Raw genomic sequence first — 17,258 nt, forward strand, 5'->3', positions numbered from 1 at the left:
ATATCAGTGTGTATTAAATTGCAAAAATGGCCACAAATTCTTCCGATCCCATTTGCCTGCTCCTCAGCATATGCCTGTACTTCTTTCCATGAGGAGATGGGAGTCTACTCCTCTATTCTTTGAGTCTGGCCTTGGACATGACTTGCTTTGGCCAACAAAAGCATTGTTAACAACATGACACAAGCAGAGGCTTGAAATCTGCTTGCACATTGGAGCTTACCCTCTCTTGCTACTCTTAGGAACTCTCAACCAATCTCATGTGAATGAGCTTGGGCTAGCCTGCTAGATGTTCTCTTCCCTGGTAGCTCAGCTGGTAAATAATCCACCTGCAATGCAGGAGACCCCGGTTTGATTCCTGGGTCGGGAAGATACACTAGATGATGGGCCCCGTGACCTCCACTGTCCTGCAACTGCCAGACATGTGAATGAGACCATCAACTATCAATGGACTATAAATGCATGTGTTGTAAGGCCAGACAACACCATGAGGAAAAGAACAAAGCAAAGCTATCCCAGCCAATCCCAGCCAAACAGCTCATCCACAGAATCATGAATAAATAAATGGTTGTTAAGCCACCTGGTTTGGGAAGCATTTTGTTTTGTAGAAAATGTTAAGTGATACAGATGCAAAAGTGTTTGAAATTATGAAAAGGAGCCATTTCAGGTCCTCTTGACAGCAGCTAAAACAGTCCACCCAGGGTGCAATATGTCATAATGAAAATAAACTTCAAACTCAGACCAATGCACATTCACTCCCATGACTGACTGCAAGTTGATGCTAACCAAAGAAGCCTCCAGAAGCAGATGGCCTTGAGGCACAAACAGGTTACTGGAGACCTTCTGATCAAGCAGACAACTTGAGAAGTGTAAACTCCACTCAAAACAATGAAACAAAACTAGAATTTTGTTATAGCAAATCAAACCGACTGCCCTCCTCATAAGATGGTTAATGTGTCACTATGGACTATTGCTTTCCTTCTCTGTTTTCTATGACTCTACTTTTGTTCATTTCCCCTTCCCTTTTCTGAAGCAAAATATTACTCACCTTGTTTTTTTCTTCTTATTGCTATTTTTATAATTGAACTATAGTTGATTTACAGTGTCAATTTCTGCTATACAGCAAAGTGATTTGATTATACATATATATATACACATTCTTTTTCATATTCTTTTCCACTGTGGCTTATCATAGGATATTGAATACAGTTCCCTGTCCTCACTGTGTTGTAAAGAATGAGTCAGACCATGGCCTCTTCTCCCAACCTAACGTTCTGCTGGACCTGTTACCATTTACAACTCCAGGGGTCACTAGAACCATGGGAATACATCTCCTTAACCCTAGCAAACAGCCTGTCGAGAACAGGGTCTGAACATCTCTATACTTCAGAACATACAGACAATTATCTCCCAACCCAGACATTCAGGCTGGTTATTATAATTATACAGAATTATAAACAGCCAATGTTTTATCCAGAAAGAAAAATCACCCCCAATTACCTTTTAAAATACTCCTATCTATGGTACTTTTGTAACCATGCAAGTATTAAGAAATACAATCAAGGGAAATAAAAATACTTACAAGGCTTACCAAGAAATCCCATTAAACTATCCCAATGGTAGAAATACTTCCTCACTTGATACTTATTTCTAAGGTAACACCTTGTGAAAAATAGAAAAGAAAAATATATCTTTGTTCAGGAAAAGTAGGCTATAAAGAGTTGATTGATATAGTTATCATTGTATGTCATGATGATTCAGTGAAAAAGACATACACTTTCAACTCTTTACACATAAATCATATCAGTTGTGCAGCGCCAGGCCTGTTCTTTATCTGTGACCTCTATGCATACCAAGAGCTATTTCTGGGATTTCTTACCAGCTCCTTTCAAGATTTTAAATCCTGTTCAGTCTCACCATCTGGGTCTCTTCAGAGGTCTCATAGAAGTGACCTCCCAGGAGAAGTTGGAGGAGTCTATTGATTTGCTTGAGGGTTTTTACCTAGGTTAGGGCTCTCTGAATTTAAGAGACGGATCAGTAATATATCCCTTACTAGGCCTGAAATTGTTCAATAAGACCATTCACACTAAAAAAATAAAAATAAAAACAAAAAAAAACAGAAAAAGAAATTTGCTTGCTTTCTTAGTAATTAATGAACCATCAACATAGCTTTACAATATTTATTGGTCTCACCAGGGGACATCTGCACTCTAGCTAATATTTCCTATTGTTTCTAGGTAAACACTTCAGTACAAGAAGAAATAATATCTTTAGAAAGTACAGACAAGGGCTGATTACTCTCAAAGGCTTGACAGTCTTAAGACCTGGAATCTGTTTTCCTGACATGGGCTAGGTCAAGTAAAAAAACTGACTTCCTGAAATTTTCTGAACTACAACAATGAGCTTTCTAATTATAAAATTCCTTTTTCTCCAGTGCATTCTTAAGAGAGTTTTAAAAACTACTGAACAACTAATGGTAGGTGAACAAATGGTGATTCTACACAAGGAAGAGACAGAACTCTTTGATCAACCTTTATTTTCCAGGAGAGGCAGATGACCAAAGGGACAGAATGATGAGTCCTGAGATGGTGGCCTAGCCTGGGCCATAAGTAAACACACCACACTGTATGCCCAAAAGCCTTATAGTTAATTTCTGTTAAACAGATACATAGATGATGTACAGTAGAAAAGAATTTTTTAGTGAGTTTCTTCTTAGCAACACCACAGAAATACCAAGAATTTTATTCTTTATTACTGATCAAGTTACTCATCTATACGGAAATGATACCCTCAGGCCATTTTTAAAAGCTGTCTCAAAAAATGTTTCAACTACAGAATTACTCTTGGATTAAGGGCAGTAACCCACCACCAACTAAGAAGTGCCATTTTATTTATTTTTCAGAAAAATTTTGTTTTTAATAGAAAAATTATAAAACTGATTTAAATGTTTAATATTTTAAAATAAAAATTAAGAGACCAGAAATATGCAAGTGATCAGAAATATACTGATGTAATCATCTTTTGAAAATAAAAACATTTATTCAACATTCTATTAAAATGCACAAAAAGCAAACGTATTTTAGGATTTAAATCAAAGAAACATTTTAAATACCTGTTACCCTGGCATGTAAGCCCAACAACAGTCTTGATCTTGATAAAGTCTACTTATTAACAACATGTCTTATAAGTGGTTCATTCCAGAAGTTGGAAATTATAAAATCAAATATAAGATAAAAAATTTATCATATATGAAACGAGTCGCCAGTCCAGGTTTGATGCAGGACACTGGATGTTTGGGGCTGGTGCGCTGGGACGACCCAGAGGGATGGTACGGGGAGGGAGGAGGGAGGAGGGTTCAGGATGGGGAACACGTGTATACCTGTGGCGGATTCATGTTGATACATGGCAAAACCAATACAATATTGTAAAGTAAAAAAAAAAAAAAAATTAAAGCCCATAGCATCAAAGTAATTTACTTTTACATACATAATTTTATTCTAAAAAATTGAGGTGGTTGGCAGAAGAATATATAGAAGCAAACTCGGCCAGAGATCATCCTATAAACAAACAAAATACTGATGAAAAGATACCAAACTTTTTAAAGGAAAGCTCAAGGGAATTCCCTGGCAGTCCAGTGATTAGGACTCCACACTTCCACCACAAGGGGCACAATTTCCACTCTTGGTAGGGGAGCTGAGATCCTGCAAGCCACGTGATACAGAAACATACAAAGACACACCAAAAAAAAAAGTAAAGCTCAAGTACATATGGAGTGGAATAAATCAAAGATTATACTTCTATTCTGAAACCAAAAAAGGCTAGATTTCTATGGTTAGGATGAAAAAGCTACCAACACTTTTAAATAAAAAATGCTTTTGTTAAAAAGCAGTTCTAAGAGAGGAGTTTATAGTGACATATGCTTACCTTAGGAAACAAAGAATCTCAAACAACCTAACCTTACACCAAAGGAACTAGAGAAAAAACAACAAACAAAACACAAAATTAGTAGAAAGAAAGAAATCATAAAGATGAGAACAGAAATAAACGATATATAGACTAGAAAACCAATAGAGACGATCAATGAAACAAAAAGTTGGTTCTTTGAAAAGATAAAATTGATAAATCTTTGGATAGACCCATCAGGAAAAAGAAAGGAAGGGGTCCAAATCAATAAAATTAGAAAGGAAAAAGAAATTATAACCAACATCACAGAAATACAAAGGACCATAAGAGATTACTATAAGCAACCATACCCCAATAAAATGGACAACCTAGAAGAAAGGGACAAATTCTTAGAAAGGTACAATCTCCTAAAATTGAACCAGGAAGAAATAGAAAATATGAACAGACCGATTACCAGTACTGAAATTGAGTCAGTAATTTAAAAACTCCCAACAAACAGAAGTCCAGGACCAAAAGCCTGCTCCATTTTTTCCTGTTACAACTGTATTTAGAACCCACAGTAAATACACTCATCCTTGATTCCACTCACTCAGCCTCTCTATCGCCTAGCCACTCCATTTCCCTTCTTGGAGATCAAGTTAGCTGTTTCTTGTCTAGCCTTCCAAAGATATTTAATGCATACATAAGCATTATGTAGGTGTGTGTGTATGTACATCCATATATTTGGGTTGATCCCCATCTCATTTTAAACAATGGTAGCATAACTCACATATTATTTTTCACGTGGCTTTTCGCACTTTAACAATATATCTCAGATATGTGGTATATATAATATACACAATGCAGTATTACTCTGCCATAAAAAAGAAGGAAACATTGCCATTTGTAGCAATGTGGACAGACCTAGGGAATATTATGCATAATGAAATATGTCCGACAGAGAAAAGCATGCATGTGGAATTTTAAAAATAATAAAAATAAACATATATACAAAACAGAAACAAACTCTCAGACATAGAAAACAAACTTGTGGTAACCAAAGGGGAACGGGAAAGGAGGAGGGACAAATTAACAGGTATTATTATATAGTATATAAAATAAATAAGCAACAAGGACTCACTGCATAGCAGTGGGAATTATACCCAATATATTGTAATAACCTACAATGGAATATAATCCGCACACATAATGGATCACTATGCTGTACACCTGAAAATAACATAATATTATGAGTCAACTATACCTTCATTTTTCTATTCAACTATCATATTCATTTTTTTTTAAACTGAAAAAACCCCAACAGATCTCAAAGATAATTCCATATCAACACACAAACATTTTAAAATTCTTTTTTGTGACACCTAGTATTCTGTTGTACTAACACTTTTTCAATTAATTCCTTATTGAGAGGCATTAGATTGGTACCAATTATTTGCTCTTATACAAAATTTGGGATGAATAACACCGAGCAACTTAATTTCACAACTAAGTACAGATCATTATATCTGTAAATTTTTGGATATCAAAAGTTCTGCCCTTTCCACTACTCCATAGCTGCCTTAGGATTCTAAGAAATAACACAAGACTCACAATGATATCCATTTAAATTCTTTTATTTAAAAATGTTACCCAAATAGCCAAATTACGCTTTCCACTTCAATACAAAATTTAAAATTGTTTTTCTGAATATGTTGAAGGACCAAAAGAGCCTGAGAGATGGCTTTACGCCCAAGGAAAATGACCTCAAAACCAGCAGACAAGTATTGTACTGGCTCTCACTTCGCACTCAGAAGGTATCTGCTCCTGAGGAGTCCGCGTCCCCCTGGACAGTGCCCACGCTCAGAGACTGTGAGCAGTCTTCCAGGTTCACTGAGGGTAGTGTCACAGACATCTTGGCAGGTGATGTTTGAGAAGTGAAGAGTGGAACCGCTTTACCACCTGTAAAATGAGAAACTCATTCAGTTAAAGAAGTGTACCTGAGTACTTAATACTGGGGATCAAAAAGAGAATTGCATTTGGGATAAATTCTTTTCTCAAGGTGCTCAGATCTTGTCAGAGAGATAAAAATCACCCTTCTTTCCATACCCACTCCCAGACAATTAGAGACAATATTTTACAAGTATATGTTATGATCTGAATGTTTCAGATCAAATCAGATCAGTCGCTCAGTTGTGTCCGACTCTTTGCGACCCCATGAATAGCAGCACGCCAGGCCCCCCTGTCCATCACCAACTCCCGGAGTTCACTCAGACTCAAGTCCATCAAGTCAGTGATGCCATCCAGCCATCTCATCCTCTGTCGTCCCCTTCTCCTCCTGCCCCCAATCCCTCCCAGCATCAGAGTCTTTTTCAGTGAGTCAACTCTTCGCATGAGGTGGCCAAAGTACTGGAGTTTCTGAATGTTTATGTCTCCCCAAATTTATATGTTAAAGTCCTAATGCCTAGTATGGTGGTATTAAAAAGTGTGACCTTTGGGAGGTGCTTAGGTCAAGAGAGTGGAGCCCTCATATACAAGATTAGTGCCTTTATGAAAGAGGCCCCAGAGAGCTTGCCAGCCCCTTCTACCGTGTGAGGACACAGAACGAGGAAGAGGTGCCTCTATCTTGGGACGACCAGCCTCCAGAACTGTGAGAAATACATTTCTGTTGTCTAAAAGCCACTCAGTCTACAGTATTTTGTTATAATAGCCTGAATGGACTAAGACAGAATACAAGTGCCCAAAGTCATGTTACAGATGATAAACGGTAGGTAAGACCAAGCAGGGAAGGCAGTTTGAAATGAAGAATTCATTAATATGTTTAAAAAAAAAAAAAAAAAAAAAGAGTTGACTACATATGTGTATCTATCTGCCGATAGCCTAATTCATTCCTCTAAGTTTAAAAAGCACATTACCTAAGAATATAAAGAATGCCAACTTGGTACTGTTTAAGACCACAAAAACCCTCATTTCAAATTTCATGGATTTACCATATAATCATAATAATAAGCATCTTAAAGGCAAATCATCTTAAATAATCTTACGGATATCTCTGAGTCAACAGTCATTGTAATTGACTTTATAACAGTCTTTAAAATAGTTTCTATAGTAATAAAGTGAAAATTTCCATCAGACTTTTATAGGGACCACAGTAGAAGAAGTCAGTTTTGGAGATTTCAATGATGACTCAATCATAGCTGTCCAAGATGATCAAAATATTTGTAAAAGACAGATTCCTTTCATATTCTGATGTCCAAAAATGATTACTTTAATATTATCATTCCTGTTTGTTACTTACATCAATTTTTTTTTTTTTTTCATAAAAGAGGAAAGGGAAATAAGATTTGGTATCATTATATCAATATCACAAACTAATGCACCAGCATAATCCTCTAAGAAGAAAGCAATTCTTATGTCATTTTAAATAAGTATTTTAAATAGGAAAAGAATTCTTGATATCTGGCTCTGTCAGGATATGATAAAAATTAAAATTAAGAAACAATAAGGACTTAAAAAAAAACTTCATAGTACATAAGCATTTAAATATTCTGACATTTTACAAAGCCATGATGTAGAATACTCAAGTAACCAAGAGTAGTAATCCAAGACCAGAGTTTACCTTGTCAATAAAGTAAAAACCAACACAGGGTACAACTAAGGCTTGAGAACAAAATTACTGGTCAACCTGTAAATTTAAATGCTATCTTTCCTCAATTAAGAAAAAATTTCATTCCTTCCATTACTCACATATCTGTCAAATACTACACTGTTACCAGACATTCTTCTTTTCTCTGTTATCCAATTTCACACAACTGCTTTACATGTACCTTTATTTTCTACTCTGAGCATTAGATTACCGATTAGATTGTTCAATGATGTAACAACAGCTGTTATTTGTTTTTGGTGGGGGGACCTTGAAGAAGTTTCCAAGTCTCAAGATCAGATCAGATCAGATCAGTCGCTCAGTCGTGTCCGACTCTTTGCGACCCCATGAATCGCAGCACGCCAGGCCTCCCTGTCCATCACCAACTCCTGGAATTCACTCAGACTCATGTCCATCGAGTCAGTGATGCCATCCAGCCATCTCATCCTCTCTCGTCCCCTTCTCCTCTTGCCCGCAATCCCTCCCAGCATCAGAGTCTTTTCCAATGAGTCAACTCTTTGCATGAGGTGGCCAAAGTACTGGAGTTTCAGCTTCAGCATCATTCCTTCCAAAGATATTCCAGGGCTGATCTCCTTCAGAATGGACTGGTTGGATCTCCTTGTAGTCCAAGGGACTCTCAAAGAGTCTTCTCCAACACCACAGTTCAAAAGCATCAATTCTTCGGCACTCAGCCTTCTTCACAGTCCAACTCTCACATCCATACATGACCACAGGAGAAACCATAGCCTTGACTAGACGAACCTTTGTTGGCAAAGTAACGTCTGCTTTTCAATATGCTATCTAGGTAGGTCATAACTTTCCTTCCAAGGAGTAAGCGTCTTTTAATTTCACGGCTGCAGTCACCATCTGCAGTGATTTTGGAGCCAAGAAAAATAAAGTCTGACACTGTTTCCACTGTTTCCCCATCTATTTCCCATGAAGTGATGGGACCGGATGCCATGATCTTCATTTTCTGAATGTTGAGCTTTAAGCCAACTTTTCCACTCTCCACTTTCACTCTCCACTTTCACCAAGTCTCAAGGAACATATTCAATTATTATAAAGTTATGTTAATTCTTGTAATTACTATCTTATATTTATACAGCAATTAAAATTTTGCAAAAATCTTTTCCACATCATCTTATCTCATCCTGATAGTAATTCTGGAAGAAAGACAAGGTAAAGGTAACTGAGGCAGAGAGATATCAGAGTGGGCCTTTCCAGATGCATATGCACACTAACTAAACATCTATAAAAGTCTATTGCATGTGTGGAGCCAAGATGGTGTTAAGAAGATACACAGGTGAGAAAGAAACAGTCCTCATCTTCAAGAAGCTTAAAACCTAGTAGTGGAAGTAAACATATAGAGGAATACTTGGTTTAAGTTAAGTGAAAGCAACAGTTGAGCTAGGACTTAAAAGATGTGGAAGGCAATGAAGGAAATAAAATAAATGATAACAGAAATAAGAGGATAAAGAAAAGTGAATAAAGAGAAAACAGAGGAACACAAAAGGGAAATGTTAGATAAGGAGATCCAAAACTGAAGAGTCACATAAGGTAAGAGATGGTTTTCAAGAAAGAGTCTAGTATAATTCAACTAATTCATACTCATCGCTTTCTGCCTGATACCAAATACATTAATTACCCACATAAAAATCATTATTTTTAAGGTGGTTGAGAGAAATTCCATTTTAGAAGTGGTATGTAATGGTAGGGGCACCTAAAGAGAGGAGCAGTGATAAAGTTTCAAGCACAAATCCCTTTATGATTGGTCAAGGCTGGGACCCAAATGAAGTCTACTGTTCAGTCACCTGGGAATGGTCCCATCCAGACTGTCAGTAAGGCTTTCATGTGGAAAGGAGTAAAAAGGGAAGGGGAGGAGTAAGAATGTGGATTCTGTGACACGGCAGAGCTGGGCACATCCACTCGTTCACTCAACAACTATCAACTGAGCACCTACTATGTTCCAGAACAGGCACTGTTCTAGACTCTGGAGATTTTGAAGAGAAGAAAAGCTCTAATCTCACTGATACCATATTTCAGATAGGTGTAAAGAGCAAATGACAAACAAATAAGGAAACAAACATACTGTGTCAGGCTGTGATGAGTGCTATAGTGGTAAAGAACCCACTCGCCAATGCAGGAGACATAAGAGACCCAGGTGCAATCCCTGGGTGGGAAAGATCCCCTGGAGGAGGAAATGAAAACCCACTCCATTCTTGCCTGGGAAATCCCATGGACAGAAGAGCCGGAGGGCTACAGGCCATGGAACTGCAGAGTTGGACATGACTGAAGCAACTTAGTACAAGAGGAAGAATAAGTATTGAGGGACTTTGAGAAAGTTACACATGATTTTCAAAACCCTTGTTTCTTCACCTACATAATATAGGTTAGAGTACCTACCTCCAAGGGTTTGCTGGGGCTAAGTCGCATCAGTCGTGTCTGACTTTGTGTGACCGCATAGACAGCAGGCCACCAGGCTTCCCTGTCCCTGGGATTCTCCAGGCAAGAACACTGGAGTGGGCTGCCATTTCCTTCTCCAATACCTCCAAGGGTTTAGTGAGGATTAAATGGGATAATGTATATAAAGTGTTTTGAATAGTGCTGGCACACAAAAAGCACTTAACACAGATTAGCACTTGCTTTTAAGAAACTGGAAAGAAACTATCCTAAGGCTTGGCTGCAAAAGGTAGGTCAACTTATGAGAGAGGGGTAAGAATGTGTCACTGAAATACACTAAGGAAAAAACCCCACAGTTCCAGAGGGCCTCCAAATAATTATGCTAATTTTAACTCTAGTAATTGTGTTTTTAATCAAATAAAATGTATCATCTTATCTAAAGGGTTTGTTAATGTACATTTTGGAAAGATTTTTTGAAGTGCTCATTTATACAAGCAAAATCTGAGTTTTAGAACTTTAAAAGTGAACTTTTTAGGCTGGAAACATTTTTTAAAAAGCATCACTGTTAACAGGCAAAAAGTATAACATTCATATCCAGTTATGGTCCTCACAGAGTTTAATTTTTTTAAGAAAAGACATAATATCTTAATAAATCATCATTAAAGCAAACATAAAATTTCTACCTCTATTAATGTAGTTCGATGGTTTCAAAGCTTGACTTTTTAAATTTCCACAGTCATATCATTACTCTATGATGTAATTGTTTCAACAGCTGTTTTCAGATTTGTTTTAAAAAAAGGAAAACTATTCCCTGATTCCGTGGGTAGGCAGTACGTCATTTAACCCAGCATGCATTTAAGCCAGAGATGTCATTGAGCGGGACCATGTATTTGAAGCGTCCTAAGACAGGCTTTAATATACTTTCTAGACATTTGAAATTCATTTTTTTGCTTTAAAAGTATTTAAAATTCATAAAGAAACTCTGTTTTCTGTTACCTTCTTATAAGACTAACGAACAGAAAATCTAAAATTAATTTAATAAAGCAATAATGCAAGACTTTTAATGTCCATTTAAGAATCTGCCTATATATTGTACATGTATTGTTTTTTAAAAATACATATATATATATAACTTTCTAAAAGTTTTTTAGGTTTAGATAATCCATTTCATCAGTAAGTTTTAGATTCTGACTCTAATCTTCAAACAGCCGGTAACCCATTATTATGTCTCTGTTATTTGCAAACTGAGAGGAATCCAAACAAAGCATTCTCTCCTAAAACAACATGAGACAAGTAGACAAAAGGAGAAAAAAATTCCTCAGGAACTTCACAGAAGAATGCAGCACTGGATACTCCTTACTTGGATTCAGTAACTGCATGTGGCATAGGCCACATAAATAAAGTTATGGGATTCTTCTATGAGTAGATGAATAGATAGTACATTGACTTTAAATTGTTTGGATTTGGGTATTTCTTTGTGCATATAAGGATGGGTTTCTTATAAACTCATTTAAAAATAAAATGAAAAAGGTAACAAAAACTGTAATAATCTTTAACCTAAGTACATGAAGGATCTTAACCTAAAGTCCAAGGATGGGTGATCATGGATCTATGAATACCCTGAAATCATATGCAAATTACTTTCATAGGAAATCCTTTCATATTTATATGTATTCACATAAATACAGTCTGGAAGGGAGTCAGGCAGTCATAGCTATCAGTGTTTCTCAGGAGTCTGCAGACCCTAAACACTTAGGAACATGTGCAGATGAAGCACATTCTCTGGGTTGTTTTTCCAGCCACTGTGGTGAAATACATGGGCTCCTCTCCTGTACACTGTTGATGCCTTAGTCTCAGGATGGCAACTCCACTGCAGCACTTAGGAAATTGCATTGCAATTATTTACATGTCTATAACTTCCTTTGGACAATAGATTCTTTAAAAGCATGGACTGTGATTCATATTCTTATTATTTGTTTGTAGGTCTACTGCTCCTATTAAATGTACCCTATGAGCAAACCAACTTTGTCTTGTTTACCTTTGTATTCTGCAAAGTTGCAGCATAATGCTAGTACATGCTGGGCCTTAAAATGATTGCTGGACCAAGCTGATTTGTTTCTGCCTAGACAGTCTGTGGTTCCTCATGGCTAACAGCTTGCTTAGATTCATGCTGACCAGATCTTGTCTTTAAGATTAGCCCTGAGTTCCAGCAACACAGTTGCTTCCCAGCTGTCTATGAAAATGTTACAGTATTTCAGCTGTGCTTTATTGAGTTCTTGAAGCATTTTTCCTGTCCACTCTGGGCTCATCTACTCTTGCTTAAATTCCTTGCTTAAGCAGCTGCTAAACTATCCTGCTGTATTCAATTCTCCTCACATACTTAACCCAGCCCTGCAGATTTTGCAATCATAGCTTGAGTGCTTGAGAACAAATACTACAAGTTTTGATGAAGATGATGTCTGGTCATTTGATGTTAAGTACATAGTATGAAAATTTAGATTTGCCTCTGCTTCACACAATTAGTCACTATTAAACATTTCTTTCCTTACTTTCAAGTGTAAAAGTGATTTAAATGTTTTATAGTCTCATCCCAAAATGTGTTTTAGACATATAAATCCTATTACATTTCTTAAGTTTACGATTGCTTCTGTTTTTTAAATGAGTTGACAAATGCTTATTTTTAAATTTATAATTTAAGATAAAAATACAGCAGTTCCTATAGAAAGAATAAATGTATCGGCACCTGTAAAAACAACTCCAAATCTTTTTTTCTCCAAAAGCAATAGCTAATGTGAAAGATTTGTTTCTTCTTATGCCAGGTTCCAGCTGCTTCACTTTGTTTAAAACTGACTTCAAAGTTTAAACAGTGTCCTGTCCCAACAAATAACCTCCCCCAGATGGAATTATCTGGAGTACTAGCCTCGGTGCTCTGAATACCACACCTGCAGCCTTTTAATTCAACATTTTATAAACTTTCATAGAGGAAATGATAGATTTTTTGGTCCCCTAACTTTTGGAGAGTTGAGTTTAGTGTATGAAGGGAATTTTATACTTGGGATGAATTTGGAGATATTTAGAAGAATAAAAAATTGGAATTATTGTTTCTACTGTGTTGATTATTATGAGAAAGAAGGAAATGAAAAAAAAATTGAAACATTTAAAGTAAAAAATCTTACCTGTAAATAAAGATGTGAGGTATAGACTGGGCTCAATTTGTGTCTGATCCGTATCACCTGGTGAAGCTACAGATAAAAATTTTTTTTCATAAGAAAATCAGTGAAGCATAATCATGGTTTCTTCCACTTAAAAACAAACAAACAAACAAACAAACAAACAAATCCACAAACTAAATGCACTTCCACAGTTAGTTTCATAAAACCAGGCAAACAGAAGCCTGACCTCGTGGCCTTAATGTAAAAAACGAAATTAAACAGCTGAATTTTAATGACTGTCAATAGAATAATACTTTACCTAATGGATTATTATCTTTATGCATCAAAAATTAGGGAAAAGGATCATGAGAGAAGTTGCATAATTATTTGTATTAAATAAGAGAAGCTCATGGGCCATTTCTTCCAAAGCTAAAAGTTTTCACAGATTCGCTTACTTAAGGATTTAATCATTATAAATGAAGTTTATCCACCTCACTAGAATGGACTCAAATCTGTTCCTTTTTACAGCTGAGTAATATTCCATTGTATATATGTACCATAACTTCCTTATCCATTCATCTGTCAACAGACATCTATGTTGCTTCCATATCCTGGCTATTTTACATAGCGTTGTAGTGAACACTGGGTACATGTGTCTTTTACAATTATGATTTTTCTGAGGTATATGCCCAGTAGTGGGATTGTTGGGTTATATGGCAGTTTTATTCTTAGTTTTTTAAGGAATCTCCATACTGTTCTCCATAGTAGCTATATTAATTTACACTCCCACTAACAGGGCAAGATGGGTCCCCAGAGAGGTGGATGAATCCAGAGCCTGTTATACAGAGTGAGGTAAGTCAGAAAAAGAAAAGCAAATACTGTATATTAAAGCATATATATGGAATCTAGAAAAATGGTACTGATGAACCTATTTGCAGGACAGAAATAGAAACACAGACATCCGGAACAGAGTTGTGGACACAGTGTGGGGAGAGAGTGGGACAAATTTAGAGAGTAGCACTGAAACATATACATAACCATATGTAAAATAGATAGATAGCAGGAAGTTGCTTTTTAACACAGGGAGCTCAACCCGGTACTCTGGAATGCAGTGAGGAGGGAGAGGGAGTAGCGCTTACTATGGTGTTACTATTAGATACTGCTTACTATGGTGTTACTATTAGATACTATCTATGTTCACTTTGGAGAAGGCAATGGCAGCCCACTCCAGTACTCTTGCCTGGCAAATCCCATGGACCGAGGAGCCTGGTAGGCTGCAGTCCATTGGGTCGCTAAAGAGTCGGACAGGACTGAGCGACTTCTTTCACTTTTCACTTTCATGCACTGGAGAAGGAAATGGCAACCCACTCCAGTGTTCTCGCCTGGAGAATCCCAGGGACAGCGGAGCCTGGTGGGCTGCCGTCTATGGGGTCACACAGAGTCGGACATGACTGAAGCGACTTAGCAGCACGTTCACTTTTCCTCTGCCTTTAAGTTTCTGAGCGAGGGGACAAAACTTACTGCTAGGCGTTTTTCAGATTCTGTAATTCAGAGTCTATAGAATCTGGTATACAAACACAGAAACAAAGGTATCAATACTAGCTCAGAGATCCCTTCCACTGAAGAACCGCTTGTTTGTAGCAAGTAAATTAAGAGGCAGTTTTCTCTGAAGTGGTTGCCTGAAAGCCCAGAATTCAAACTTACCTATTGTGTTATAGTAAGAAATAAGCAACACCATCCCCTTTCAGACTAAACAAAACAGGGTGGAAGCTAAGAAAAAGAACCTACTTTTTTTCTGTTCCTACTATACTGGTATGTAAGATAAAAAAATTTTGGCAAGTAAATAATAACCAGACACTCTTATTAGAGAGACAGCTGAAAGCTTGTGGCTAAGAGCACAGATTCAGAGACTAAGCTACCTGAATGCAAATCATAGTCCCGACTTGCGTGAGGTCTGGGAGAAACACCATACTGAAGTATCACCACTTTGTGTTTCCATCTTCTCTTCTAGCTCACAGATTTCTCATGATCGTGAACAAGAATGATATATGTAAATTAAATAACCTAGAGCAGTGCCCACAGAGGCACTCAGCAAATGGTTGTTTTATTATTATTTAGCCTATGATTTTTTCTAACTTTTTCCAATTGACAAAAGAATTGCTCTCATTAAAGCAATCTTTCCAAAACATATTTTGACAGGGAGATTTTTTGTTTAAGAAAAAGAAAAAAAAATACTGATCACATATTAGAGCAGTAGAGCTGTAAGGGAGCTCAGAGATTATCTCATTTTTACTAATAAGGAAATCACAATTCAGAAAGGTTCACTGACAAAGAAATCAACGTCACAAGTTAGCTGTGGAACTACAACTCGTAAGAAAAGGTTCTTTCCCCACCACCCAACATTTTCATATTCTTCTACTAGGATGTATCTTGGTAGATATTGAGCTATTGAGACCTGTAAGAATAATCAGAAATTATCTGCTCTACTTTTTAAAAAAGAGTTATGAAGGAAGGAAATATATAGTATGTTCAAGAGCATAGCCGTTGATTTCAGAATTGGACTTGGTTTGACTCCCAGCTCTATCATTTATTAAGTGTGTAACCTTGGGCAAAATATGTAACTTCTTTGAGCCTCAGGTTCGTCAAATGTGAAGTAAGACTACTATTAACATTACCTACCTAACTGGATTGATTAAAGATCTTAGCAGAGTACATGACATAAAGGAAGTACACATAAATGTAGCTATTACCTATTTTCATTGTTACTATAACCATAAACAAAACTCCCCTTTACCCAAACTAGGAGAGAATACTTCTACAATGATTTCTAATGGGGAAAAAAAGACCGCTCTGTCAATACCAGAGTTACCATTGTCACTTTTTCCTATACTAAGTAGCTGCCTCATAATTCTCACTTGCGGGCAAAAGGGTTTACTGGGAGTTGGTATACTGCGCTCTGTAGTGACAATGAAGGGAGCAAACACAACCCACACCATGGCAACAGGATTTGAAAGCTGTCTATCAAGTTTGTTAGTCCTTACACTTCCTCACCCTGCTGTTCAAAACTGAAGAAACATAATATTCATTGGTAATCAAGTAAAAGAATGAAGAAAAAATTTCTAAATATTTTATCTATAGATTTCTATTAACATTTCTATGGAAATTCCGAGGGGGTAGTATTGACCAAAAATTGAGTCATAAATTACCTGTGAATGTAATTTATCCTTTTAGCTTCACCACAAAACGCAAATGTGTTAACTTTATTTAAATGTTTAAAACTACCATGGAATAAAAACAAATGATCTTAGATCTAAAAATAGAATTGAAGGCTGGAAAAGTAGGGATACTCCTGAAAAAGCTTTAAATGAGGGCACACTGAGGGCACGGGGATTGTGCCACCTGTACGCTATACTTCTTCCAAACATTCACTGTATTTCAGCACTTTAAATGGTCTTTCAAAATCTTGTAGCTATATGGTGTCAACATGAAAGCAAGTCATCGTATTTCAAAAAGTGGTACTTTTAAAAGGATAGGAACGTAGGCTTTATGTTTTACTCCTGTATTATAAAAATTTTATTTTTGGTTGAAAATTTATCTTCCACTCTGTAATACTATCTTTAGTAAGAACCACTAGTATAGCAATACTTAAACCTGTAGATCATTATATTACTGTTTTAAGCAAATTCTTTATGTATTTAAGAAAACCATGCAGTACTATAGGACTGTTAACTGCAAAACAAGGATATAAAGATGACGGCCTCCAAAATAGGAATTTTTTTAACCCACAAAACAAGAGTTTTTAAATGAGTGACACCCAGAATTTGAAACCAAATCTAACAAGCAGAAATCTAAAATTAGTAACAATCAGAATAGCTGGAACTTTTATACTAGCGTGCTCACTGAAGGAAAAAAGGGGGCTATTAGGAATATTATTAGATATAGAAGTTAATACTTTTCAAACAAATATGTTACTCATTGGCTGCATCTCTAATAGGTATACAACTCTTGCCAATAATAGCATTTTCAGAAATAGTATCTTGGCAGCATAAAAGCTTATATTCAACTGACAGGAAGCTGATTGGTAATTCAGAAAATAGATGACCCACCTATTCTGAATGCAGACTATGATTTATTTGAATAATGTACACTTAGTTATTAAGGCTCATTAAAAACTATTTAAGTGCTTA

General features: G+C 36.5%; 1 protein-coding gene across 11 annotated transcripts in view; it reads right to left on the reverse strand.

Annotated features, from left to right (window-relative positions):
• Positions 1-2,899: 2,899 nt before the first annotated feature.
• The window catches only part of KIAA0586 (KIAA0586 ortholog), a 136,606-nt gene continuing 122,247 nt past the window's right edge, over positions 2,900-17,258 (reverse strand). For 6 of the 11 annotated variants that reach the window (XR_011465637.1, XR_011465636.1, XR_011465633.1 and 3 more), the window contains 2 exons: positions 13,096-13,161; positions 5,768-5,838 (listed from right to left, as the gene is read on the reverse strand). Coding sequence is in view for 2 of the 11 variants with exons in the window: in XM_070377768.1 (XP_070233869.1) it covers positions 5,687-5,838; positions 13,096-13,161 (218 nt within the window). In the remaining 9 variants the exon portion in view is untranslated. Of the gene's footprint in view, positions 5,839-13,095; positions 13,162-17,258 lie in introns of those variants that run through there. The other 5 variants (XR_011465639.1, XM_070377766.1, XM_070377768.1 and 2 more) reach the window with 4 other exon arrangements.

This window comes from Bos mutus, chromosome 10 (genome assembly GCF_027580195.1).
Source record: "Bos mutus isolate GX-2022 chromosome 10, NWIPB_WYAK_1.1, whole genome shotgun sequence".
Classification (NCBI taxonomy): domain Eukaryota; kingdom Metazoa; phylum Chordata; class Mammalia; order Artiodactyla; family Bovidae; genus Bos; species Bos mutus.